The 12,566-nt window shown below is 47.0% G+C and overlaps 1 protein-coding gene across 6 annotated transcripts in view; it reads right to left on the bottom strand.

Moving 5' to 3' along the window:
• LOC111158395 (neuropilin 2) overlaps positions 1 to 12,566 on the bottom strand; it is a 111,097-nt gene that overhangs the window by 75,618 nt on the left and 22,913 nt on the right. For all 6 annotated transcript variants that reach the window (XM_022520510.1, XM_022520426.1, XM_022520593.1 and 3 more), the window contains exon 3: positions 1,286 to 1,467. In XM_022520510.1, coding sequence (XP_022376218.1) covers positions 1,286 to 1,467 — 182 coding nt within the window. The remainder of the gene's footprint in view (positions 1 to 1,285; positions 1,468 to 12,566) is intronic.

The following is a 12,566-nucleotide window of genomic DNA, read 5'->3' as shown; positions in this document are numbered from 1 at the left end:
GGGCCTTCTTGGGACTTGTGCCCGGGACAGTCTGTGCTCCCACTCTGGCTCGAAGATGGCTGGACGCAGTTCCCTTGGGCCTGCCCCTTCATTGGATTCTACGCTCTTGCTCTCAGGCAGACAAATCTGACAAATATTTAGACAGAGTGGATATAAAAAGTGCTTTCAGTAGCTACCACTTCCTTTCAAGAACTGTTTATTGAAAAGAAAATATATATGAATTGGTTCCCCTTACACTGAACCCAACAGGCGCCAGACTTGGGTCTCTTGATGACAAAGTGGACGGCCTCCCCTTGTACAGGACTCCATCCACGAGTTGTAAAACAGAGGCTCAGAGGGGCCACACTGGTAGAGGGTGAGAGCCTGAGAGGTGGGGAACAGGCCGGGGGTGAGAGGGTGGCTGGGGGGTGCACTTTGCTCAGTTTCGAGATAATGAGCTCGCACACGGAAGGGCCGGGCACGCTGCTCAGAGCGCGTCAGTGTAGATACCGAACCAGAGACTTGGGAGTAAGAGTTGGGTCAGTCCGGTTATGGAAGTAAGGATGGACCCATGTTCTCAGAGCCTAAAGTAGTCGAAGGGGGGTCTAATAGAAAGCAGGCAGTCACCTTAAAGAAAGTGCAGTGTTCTGTCTCTTTTTCTACTACCTTCTTGATGGCTTTTCAGGAGGTATTTACCCTGGCATTTAGGAAGTCGGGGTCCAACAGGCACAAGAGGTAAAATGGGTGAGCAAGGGGAATTCGGACGAACCACATGCGAATGTAAAACCTACTGTATGACCCCACTGGTAAGATCTTTTAGAGACTCTAAACACTGAAAAGATTATGTCCTTCTGCCCATGAAATTCTGGATAAAGGCAACATTAAACCATGAAGTAATTAGGAGGAAGTTCGACCAAGTTTCGCTTTTTTCCCATGAAGATTACTGTGATTTTTAAACACACACAAAAATCGAATTCTTTTTGAAAGCGATTGTGTATTTTATTGGTGCTCCCTCCTCTCTCGGGGCCACAGACAATGCTTGTCTGCCTGGTGGGCACACCCAGCGCTAACCATGCAAGGCTCGCTCTCAAGTTGGATAAGTTAAACCGGCTTTTTCATCTGGGGCTGTGTCCATGGTCCCCCTGAGCCCCTCTTCCAACTCCAACAACTTATGTAACTTTCCACTACGCACATGGAACCATCACACAGTTCCCTTAGACGGTGCTCCAGAACTAGACACCGATGGCAGCCCCGTGTCTTCTGGAGCGCGCCCAGAACCCCGCTCTCCACCCGTGACCGCACTGACCTGTCTTGAAGATCTCGTAGCGCAGGGAGAAGCCTGCCCCCTGCCGGGCGTAGTCGGAGGTGAACTTGATGTACAGCACGGAGCCCGAGGAGATGATGGTGGGTGGGGCGATGTTCCCACAGTGCTTTCCCAGGAGGTCTGCAGATTCACTGTCTCCATCCCGAATCTCAATGAAGTCATACCTACGTGAGGTTGGTACAAAGGGGCACGTATGAGCAAAGATGACTCTCAGGAGAGGAAAGGGACCACTGTCTCACCGCAGATCCTATGCTCGCCCTTCCTAGACACCGGGTTATTTCAGATTGATAAACAAAGTCCACTTAGCTTTGCTTCTTTCTATAGACTGATCGACCTGGATATAGGAAGCTGCATTGCCTTACTGCCTGGATATAGGAAGCCATAGAGAGAATGGGCGCCTCGGTGGATGGCTAGATTTAGGGCCTTATCTCTTGCCCACATAAGAACACAGCATCCTTATATCAAATTATCTCCAAACAAGCACTTTTCCTTCCTTCCATAGCACCATTTTTATTTCCATCATGATCTCTCTGAATCTTAGTCTTTTCTTCTTAGCTCCGCATTACTGCAAGTTACTTAACCCCTCTGAGATCAATTTCTTCATCTGTACAAGATGGGGATAAAAATATCCAGTTCAGAGGGCTGGGTTGGAGATGAAATAAAGGATATGAGGAAGGTGCTAGGCACTGAGCCAGGCACACTGGGGATGTTCCTGAGAGATCTGCTTACTTTCCTACCCTCTCCCCCATGTTTCAGTTTCCTCCTGGGTTACCCCCTCTTCCCTTATCTTTAATTGTTAGTGATAAAGACTCCCGTGTGTGGGCCTCCTCCCTCCTTGAGATGACTCTACCAATTTCACCTCTGCAGCATCTAGTCAACAACATGTTTTAAAAAGGAATCAGCATTGTATTAGAGAAGGCCATAAAAACCTTTCTCCAAAAGCAGGGGGTGAATCCCTGGGGACCCAGTGTCTAGGAGCACATAACTATTAGCCTCGGCAAGAGGCAGAGCAGGCTGCCATCCCTGCACGGAGGCCTGAGCTCATTTCAAACACAATCAACCCTGTCCCAGGTTGGGGAAGACTCGTCAAAGACAGACATCCTTGGCTAGGTTCGCAGGATGGCGCCCACACCGCAGGACGCCATTTTAACTGCACAGGCACACATTCTGGGCCTTGCTGTGTGTTCTGGCCATCTTCATGGTGCCGACTCCGTGCTCCTCCCTGGGCTCCCAGTGACTACCACTGTCTCTGCAGCTGAGGTGGGAGAGTCCTTCCCCACCAGCTCCCTGCAAACTTCTGGTCACTGTACCCACTATTTACTGATAACCATCCCTTTCCTTCTCCCTCCCTGTTTGTTTATTTTGCAGCACACTGTTAAAACAACATGTAAGAAATTTCTCTCTTTTGGGTAAAGAGAGGGAGAAGCGACCCTCCCTGGGATGTGCCTGCAGGCTCCTGCCATACACACAGGATCTGTGGGAGCTGGCTGCCTGCACAAGCCGCTTATTTGAGCCTCAGTGGCCCAAGGCCTCACTGCAGCCCCCAGGAGCCAAATTTCAGACTGCACAGCCACTTAGGAACAAACAGGGCAGTGAAGGAAGTGTAAGGAAGGGACCGGGAGTAGTTCAGTCTTAGACCCCAGAGGGCTGGAATCCTACAGTCGAAAGAATCACAGAAACTGCTGCATCTAGTGTAGACAAGATGGCGGGTCTCCCCCCAGCAGCTCTGGAGAGAGAGCCACAGACTGAGAAAGGGAGTGGAGGTGGGGGAATCTGTGATTTCAATTTGGGAGAGGACTCTCAGTTTGAAAATGTGCTTCCTCACTTCCAAAACAAAAGGGGAAAGATAGTTTGTTCTCAAAGGAAATTCCCCAAACCTTCTGGAAAATCCCTCCTTGGTATTTCCACTCTGAGGTAAGCACTGTTAATCAGTCAGTCAATCTCAGTTGAGTAACGGTGATGTCCCATCAGGGCGTGCCACTGTTGAGAAGCCAGCCGTGTTCAGGAAGCAGATATTACCCAGTTCACGTGAGTAGTGGATGTAGGAACCTGGATGGAAGCGTCCCACTCACCCCCACCCCCCAACCTCTGCCCCTTGCCAGGCCCTGGCTGATCCCAGAAGCAGACAGAACTAGGTTTGGATCCCAATGTGGCCTTTATTAGCTGGGTGACCTCAGGCAAGTTACTTAACCTTTCTGATCCTCAGCAATGGGGAAAATGACAGTCAAAAGGGATATTAGAACCTTTTTCCTAGGGCTGTTGTGAGATTTAAGTGACCAACATAATCTATATAGAGAGTCAGTACTCAGCCTGGTCGTTAGTCAGCCGTGATTTGTTGTATCCTCACACCCATTTCTGAGGTGAATAGAGCGAGTGAGTAAAAGTGCAGTGTAAGTGGAATGAACATCTGTTAAAACATTTTGGAGTGCATTTTGGCAGAAATGTGACAAACCCTTTAATCCAGCAATTGCACTGCTAGGAATTTTTCCTAAGAAAATCATCAGACAATTGTGAAAAGATGTATATGCATCTTTGTGGGTGTAGATATAATAATAATAAAAAAAAGCATAAGAAAAGTGAAAAGATACTTTGTTTATAAACAGCACCATATCAAAATGTCCAACAAAGGAAGGCGGGTAAATCAATTTTGGTATAGTTATAAAATGGAATGCTCTACTGCTATAGTGAATTGATAGTGTTTTAGGTCTAGATATTTTGTTTTTATAGGAAAATGGCCATGCTATATTGTTAGTTTAAAAAATGGATTTTTAAAAAGCAATGTGTTAAAATACCTATGTATATATGTGTGTACATATATATACACACAATCTTGCATACACAAACAGAAAAAAGTCTGAAAGACTACATAAACTAAAATATTAACAGTAGTGAGATATACAGAAGGTAAAATCAGTAATTGCTACTTCTTTCTTTGTTCTTTTCTATTATCTGAATTGCCTACAATGAGCTTGCATTTCTTAATAAGCCACAAATATATAAAATAAAGCTGCTTCCATTAAGAATTTTTTTTTTCATGGTGACAGATGGTAACTGCACCATCGTGGTGAGCACTGGGGAATGCATCCAGTTGTCAAATCACTATATCCTATACTTGAAATTAATGTAACGGTGTATTTAACCATATTTCAATAACCCATAAAGTAGTACATGATAGAATAAAAGAAAAAATAAGATAAGAAAGATTTTTTGTTCAGAGTAGGACAGCAGAGAAAAAGAAGCCAGCTCTCATGATGTGGCAAATGAAAATGTAAATCCCATCATCATCATCATTAGCATCACCATCCGTGTCTCACAGACGTGTAGCGAGGAGTAAGTCAGTCACAGCGCTGGGTCACCTAGAACAGGGCCAGGGACGTGGCCCACACCCAGAAAATACTTGAAGGTATTTTTTTTAAATGATAACCAGATATCTCCAGGCTTTGTGTTGCCTGTTTCTCCAGAAAGGACAACGAAAGGTCCAGACATCCTACTGGCTGGGTCATCAGGAGGGGAGGGTTCTATCCGGTTGCCTAATCACGCGTGGAGTAATTTAGGGGATTAACACAATCAGCGACCAAGCTGGGCTCCCTAGCAAATGCCATGGCTGTAAGCTTGCCTCAATTTACTCTGTGCATGTACCACCCAAATCCTTTTTTTGTAATGCCGGCAGCTACAAATACATCCTTACGTATTTACGTACACACAGTGAAGGGATGCATTTTTGAAAAAGGTTTATACATATCAATCGAATTATAAATTTTCTTTCCAGGCTTGTTATTTAAAGGACCCCTCTGGTAAATCCTTTTGTGAGGCAAATAATCAGGCTTACTTAAACTTCTTAGAAAAACTGGATTTTCCTATCAGGTTTGCTTGAGGGGCAAGGGACCCCGAGTGACAACTTGGTGGCTGACACCCTCTCCCCAACCCCCAGTGCCCAGGCTCTGCCCTGTGAACAACACAGTCTTCTGGCTGGGATTTTTGTATAAAGGGCACACACTGAATGACATGCTGACTTCACACAGAACGTCTCATTTATGTCCTGTGTGACTGACTCATTTGGGGAAATTTTTTATTATTAGGGATTTGCTACAGCTGGAGTAAATCTCCTTAGAAATTTCAGTGTTGTCAGGTTCATTTGGAAGAGCTTGTGGGGGATTAGGAAGTTTGTGGCCTTGGAATAAATACGGCTCCTCATCGAGCAGCTGATAGCCAGCATTTGTTTGGTAAAGGAATCTGGGGTCCAAACTCTGGGCTCACCCCCAACGACAGCCAAGGAGGATAACCTGAAAGGCCATTCCTCTTAGAACACATTATTCGTCTTCCAGAAGAAAACATAAACCAGCTAACGGACATATTAACTACTGTGTTTGCATTTCATTATTCATAATCTCCCTCAAATGAAAAAATTCCTTCCAAAGCTTTAACACTACCTTTTATTATTTTAGCCGTCTATTTACTTTCCTAAGCTGAAGTAGCCATTTTCACTCCTACCTTTTTCCTTTCTCTCCAAAATGGCTCCCGGGTGCCTTTTTACTTTTCTCCTCACAGATTCTGACATCGGCATGTCAAGCATTTGTCTAGAGAACGTTTTCTGTACGTTCTTCCTCGACTTCAAAGTCTTAATTTCTCTCCCCAAACCCACATTTGGGGCGTGGGAATCTTGACGGTGGAATTAATTTTCAGAGTCCACGGGAGAGGTATGAAAAAGCAACAGACTCCTTGCTTCCTCTCATCACTAGGCAAACATGAAAAGAGGCTTTCTAGTTTCCATAACTCTATCCACGCTTGACATTTCCCAGCAGGCCTCCGAAAGCTGGGTTAGCCAACTGAGCCTGAGCTAGAAGATTCTTCATGACATCCAGGCCCTTCTCAAATGGCCAGATGATGTCCACCCTGCAAGAGTGCCCCCGAAGGACTGCCACTTAGAGCTGCTTGTGAGGAGATTTCTCTGTCACAGGTGGAGTGCTTGGTGCTCTGGGGAAGAGTGCTGTGCCCATTCTATGATACTTGGGTCTACACATCACAGCACTCATGCCCCCCCGCCGCCATGTCTGGAAGCCAACCAGTCAATGTCTCCTTTTATGCTATTTGTATTTTTAAGACCTCACACTTTGCACATGGCAAGCTCTTTCTAGCCCCTGGGAATCTGTACAGTCTCTTCCCTCTGTCTGTGATACTTTCTTCTGTGGTTGGTGCTGTCTCCTTCTTCTCAGTGCAAAAGTCACCTCCTCAGAGAAGCCTGTCCTGACCACCCTATTTTAGACCCTTCTTCTCTGCCTCGCCATCCTCATACTGCCTTTATAGCTATTATCATTCGCAAAGGTCTTGTTAACATACTTGTTTATTTGTTTCGAATCTGTGTCCTCACTACATAGTAAGCACCACGAGGGCGAGGACCTTGCCTTTTTCCTGCGGAATTTCTACTCTTTCCATGGTGGCTGGCACAGAGCTGGGCTTGTTATTTTTTGTGGTGTGAGCAAATGAACGAGGGGCCTACAGTTGGTAAGTTCGGGAAGAATTCACTCTGTGATGACGTTTCCCAAGGGGATGGATACATTTGGTCCATTTTCTACTCTTTGCCTTTGTGCTCCAACACATTCACTGAGCTATTCTGGTTTTATCTGGAAACTGAAATGTTGCCTCATGACTCGAAAACATGAAATATAACATTTTGAGTGGAAGAAACATCTCAAATCATGCTGACAGCATTTTCACTATTAGCGGCAAACAAATCAACTATAATTAAAATGCTGTCAAAGTGATTTGAGATTTTTCTCACACTTTCAAAGTTCCATATTTCATGAGTAGATTATGGAGGCCAGAGAATCTACCACCTCCTGGAGTGCCTTTCTTCTGGGAAGCTCAAAGACACCTACAAACACTGTCTTATTAATCCTTACATTAAAACATGCAGGGAAAAGAGGAGGAAAACACAACACTGTCACGTACAAGTTCGCAGGGAAGAAGCTGCCTGAGACACAAAGAGGCTGTGGGCAGGTCTGCATGAGGCCCACCCAAGTCTCTGGTCCAGTCAGACCCACAGCCGGGTCACCTGGTCTCTGGCTCAATAGTGAAATCCAGCCTTTATGGAGAAATCAGGTCAAGGTCAGGTCAGATTTTTTTTAAAGAAGCAAATTTCATTTCCTTGAATTTCTCCCTTTCAACAGGGCCACCCATTTAAGAAGAAGCTGGAACAACACTGGGAACATCAGTGGAAAGAAATACCAACCATTTACTGAGCATTTATTATGGGCTAGACCCTCGTTTAGATATTACTTCATTTAATCCTCATTGAATATACCCCATGCTGTTACGGTTCCCACCCATTTACAGATGCAGAATCTGGGGTTCAGAGAGTCTAACTGACCTACCCAGAGTCCCATGAGAAGGACAGGTCGGAGGCGGGCTCGAGACCCAGGTGGTCTCACTCCTGGGCCTACAGGCCTCACCTCCATCCCGTGAAAGTATCAGATCGTGCCCGTACAATAGCATCAGAAGGTACGGGGCATAAAGAAACTGCTTGGTTCCTGTTGGAGACTTAGCAGAATCTTGCTCTTTTTATTTAGCTGTTTTGTTTAAACAAAGCCTAGAGGACTTGCCAAAATTAATAGACAAATCACCCATAGAAGCAGTGAGCGGATTTGGAATCTATGGTTTCAAGACTCACCCAGTTGAAATCTGGCTTTTAAGTGTTCAGATGGGATAACATATTAATTTTTGCAAGTGAAGTATTTTTAAAAGCACATATATACCCATATGTGAACATATGGTCCATCGAGTGAGAAAACAGTATCCTGTGTATTTATAAGCTCTTAAAGTATCATCTAGAGCACATATTCTTCAACCCGTGGATTTCTAGTAGGACCCACAGATGAGTTTCAGTAGGTGAGAGAAGCCCTAGAGTCAAAGGCAGAAATTTTGTGCGTTTGTGTGTACGCACATTTTCCTAGGTCTGTGACCAAAAAAAAAAATCTTAAATGACTGTGATACAGAAACATATCTGTCAATAAGCGGGTGTGTTCTCTGAGAAGTGTGGGGCACGGGCTTTGTAGGCAGACCCAGCTGTTTCCAGCACTCGTTAGTGGTACGAACACAGGCAAGGCACTGAACCTCTCTAAGTCTCAGTTTCTTCATCTATAAAATGGAAATAACCATGATCCCCACCTTGTGGGACTGTTGGAAGGACTGTAAAAGTCCACACGAGCCCAGAAGGGTGCTAGATACCTGCGAACATCCCTGGAAGACACTGGTTATTTTTACCGTCACTTGTGCTTTTACAAAGCAGGGTGGCAGACGTGGGGGAGAGAAGGGTTACATACACATGAATCAAACGGAGGAGGGAATGAAAAGTCACAAAGTTAGAGACAGTCCCAATGCCCGCCAACCTCAATGCTAGGGGTGGCGGTTTCTAAAAAAAATCCTCCTCTTGTACAAATCCATCAATAGTGTTTTAGTCGCTTGAGTTTTTGAGGTTGCCTTTCACTCTGGTGTTTCTGAGTCCCGCCTCCAGAGCCAGCCTGCCATGCTGGATTCAGAACAGCCCGTGCCTTCTGCACCCCAACCCCCTCGCCAGCCCACCCCCCCATGACTTGGCGGGTCTTGAACAACTAACTAGGGGTCGACCTCCTTCACTGTGGTGAGTTAATGCATGTCAACAGTTCAGTACAGCGCCTGGCACATAGTAAGTCCTCAATAAATAAACGTCAGTCATTACTAGTACTATTACTGTTGTCGTTATTGTTACTTTTCGCTCGATCACTGCAAGGACCCCAATGGGCCAAGACTTGGCATTGGTTTGCCTCTCAGGGTTGGCGCCGCTGCCTCTTTAATGGCGACTGCTGGCAGTTGCCTTTTCTCCCCTCATTTCTTCCCACCACCCGTCTCTGATGCTCGGGGCTTACCCACAATCCCCGCACAGCCAGGGTCTTCACGGCGCCTCAGAAAGGAGGAAATCTGACCCCCCCAGCAAAGGAAGTATGCGAAGAAAATAACCCAAAACAAACCAAAGGAATTATTCCAGAAAACCTTGAAGGCAAGAAAATGGAAATACAAATAACGTCTATTTATAATTGCTGGTTGTTTTCCGCAGAAGCCCCGGGATGATGGAGAGGGCCCTGCCGATCTCATTGTTCCTGCCGGAGCAGGCTGCCAAGATCGCCGCGCGACGTGAGCAAGGAGGCCGCTGCAGACAGGGTGTCTGATGAGTCTTGCTGTGGGTGAACTTTCAGAGAGCGAACGGCACACAACAAAGCCTCGGGCTCCTCTCCCCTGGCCCCTCGCTGAACACCGCTTCCCCCACTGACCTGGCTCCCCAGCAAGGCGCATTCCTGAGGCCACAGATCTGTTCCACTCCTGGACCACTGACTGCTCGAGAGGCCGGCTTGGATGGAACGTGTTTGCTTATGTAAGGAAGGATTTTCTAGGTGACCAGTGCCAATGTGAAGTCGAATGCTGTTGAGGCAGGCTGTTTTCAGCACGACGGTTGGGTCTTTTTCCCACCTGCGGTACACGCCTATAAAGTCCTCACTCTCTGTGCTTAGCTCAAAGGGCTCCTTGTTAGCATTTTGTAAGGACACCAGAGTAGGAAGTAGGTAAGAGTAGCCCATAATTCATGTCTGTGCCCCAGCAGGCTGGCGCTCAGAGGTGAAGGTGAACCCTGCCCAGCAAGGCCAGACTGGTCTATACTGGCCTGGATCAGTCGAGCTTGCGTGCCTCAGTTTGCCTCATCTCATAAATGGGAATAGGGCTCATGCCTCTGTGCCTTCCGGGGCTGGTTGGAAGGGGCAGAAATCAACTGGGATCCACTAAGGGGAAATCAGAGTACAGCATCCCAGGGCCAGGGTATGCTGGCAGCAGCAGCCCGACACTCGGCCGGGCAAGTGGTTCCCTCTGGAAAAAGCGCTCGCTAACCCTGGCTCCCAGAGGGTCTAATTGTGAGAGCAAATCATAACCTTCCCATCTGTCCGAAAAATGGGAGCCTGCTGGGAGTGAGGCGTACTGGGCACCAGGGAATCAATCACTGCATCAGAAAAACATTTTTCTAGGGATTTAGGCTCCCAGTCATGTTTCTGTCCCTCTTTGCTGGCATCCAGCCCCCATAACAAAATTTATAAAATACAAAGCTTGCCTGAAAAATGTACCCTGCAGAAATCCAAGCCGGAGACCATTTGGGAGTATGTGGCTGGTGTGCTGGGCCCTTTCCTTGGGTTTCATTCACTGCAAGCCTCAGGTTACAGGGCTCAGAGCTTCTCCTGGTGCCAGGGGCAGACTTGTTACGACAGTGCAAAAAACACGTTAGTTGTGGAAATGATGGACCTGTGCTAATGACCCAGCAGGAAGGTTGCCGCCACGCCAGGGTGGACATTCTGAATACAGCTCTTAGTGGCCAGTCAGCTGGGACAGCTTCCGCCTCTCCAGCCAGCACCTGGTGACCAGTGCTTTCCTCGACAGGTGGGTCGTGAAGGCGCCGGGGCGGCACTGGGAGCAAAGGCCGCCCGGTCCGGCCTGGTGCATTTTAAAGCATTTTCCTCTCTCCATCACAGAAACGGTCCTGTATTCTGGCAAGAACCAGCCAGCATCTCTTATGGGGGGTGGGGGATGGAGGGTTGGTGGAAGGAGCAAACATTCAGGAATATCGGGTTCTCTTGGCAGGGGGCTCCCTAAGACTAGGAAGAACTATGTCTAGAAAGGACGGCAGCTTCTACAGGAAAGGGAACCAGATTGCAGCAAGTCTCTGAGCAGGATGGGAGCAGTGTGAGTCAGACCTTGAAGGACCTTTATTTATCCCACAGCATCGCAGCCTGTTTGCTTTGCTTTGTGCAAGGAGCTGTTGGCTGCATAGCTGCAAAGCTACTGACTTGGGGGGGGGGGCCTGCACCCGGGGAGGGAGCACTAGTGCCAGGGATAAGCTGGGAGGGCCACAGAAGTATAAGGGCCCTGGTGGGCAGGAGGGCAGTAGAGACCCCCAGCAGAGCAGCCTCAGCGCCTAACCTAGCTGCCTGCCCCAAGGCCTACACCGAATCTTGTTATCTGCTTGGACCTCAGTTTCCCAGCGGATAAGACCAAAAAAAAAAAAAAAAAAAAACAAAAAACAAAAAAACCCCACAACTTTCTTACCCTCCTACCACTCTCAAAGGGATGACACATAGATAAATCACTTTGAACTTTTAGATGAAAGGTGCTCTATAAACTCGAGGTCTCATCAACCATAATTGTTACGGTAATTATTTTAATGATAATAATGATGATAATGGGAGGGGGGCGGGGTGAGGACGAAACCTCCTACCTTGAGACAAAGAAAAACTCTTCCCATTAAAACCTGCATCACGATTCCTTCTGCTCCTGGCTCTCTCAACCATCTCCTTCAAACTGCCAATTCCTGGGCTGAAATATTATTTACTCCTTTCCTTCCCAATAAAACAATTATTTGTTCCACCGTTCTTCCTCTCGCTCGCTCTCCGTGTGTCTAGCTTCGCCCTGACAGCTCAGCCATGGACTGTTTACATGTCTCGCTCACCTCCAAGACTCTGGTTCAGCTCCATTGACACTGAAGGCAGGAGAATTCTCTGTGTGTGAGGAATCAATTACTTCCGCTGACACTCTATTACTAGCCCTCACATCTTCGGATTCCAGCGGCACAGGGAGGCGGTGGGGGGATGGCAGGGAATTTGAAGAGGATGGTGAGGGGGGCTGGAGGGGACCTGTGGAGTAGAAGGTGGATGACAGGGAGGCAGACGGAGACCGTCGACAGAGCATCCCAGAAAGAGCTCTCTCTCCTTGACTGCCCTGCTGGCATCCGGAGGTGACCCCATGGCAGGAAGAGGCAAAGAAAAGAGTAAGAGATGGAAGAGGAAAAGAAAAGACTTGTCAGAGATATCTAAGGAAATCAGAGAGGGCTCAAATACCTAAGTATGGGGACAGTGGGTGACAGCTCTCAGTACAAGGACACAGACATATAAAGGCAGCTTTGGGTGGTGGGCCTCCAATTCCAGCCATTACTGTCTGTGAGATCTCTCTCACGGTGTACCCACCTGCTAAATGGGAATAACGCAGTACCTAGTCATTCATTCATATATATATACACATACATACATACACAGAGAGAGAGAGAGAGAGAGTGTCAAGATGCTTGATTACAAAGGTAGGAAAAAAAGCATAAAAAAATCATGTGGATTTCTTTCATCATGTGAAGTCCTTTGATAGCTTCCCAAACCTAAGCCCAGTTCACATGTTTTTCTTTCTTCTTCTTTTTAAAAATTTTATT

This window comes from Enhydra lutris, unplaced genomic scaffold, assembly GCF_002288905.1.
Source record: "Enhydra lutris kenyoni isolate GAN:26980312 unplaced genomic scaffold, ASM228890v2 scaffoldscaffold1, whole genome shotgun sequence".
In the NCBI taxonomy this organism is placed as follows: Eukaryota; Metazoa; Chordata; class Mammalia; order Carnivora; family Mustelidae; genus Enhydra; species Enhydra lutris.
The sequence above is the reverse complement of the archived record's forward strand: the minus strand, read 5'-3'. Positions and strand labels throughout refer to the sequence as shown.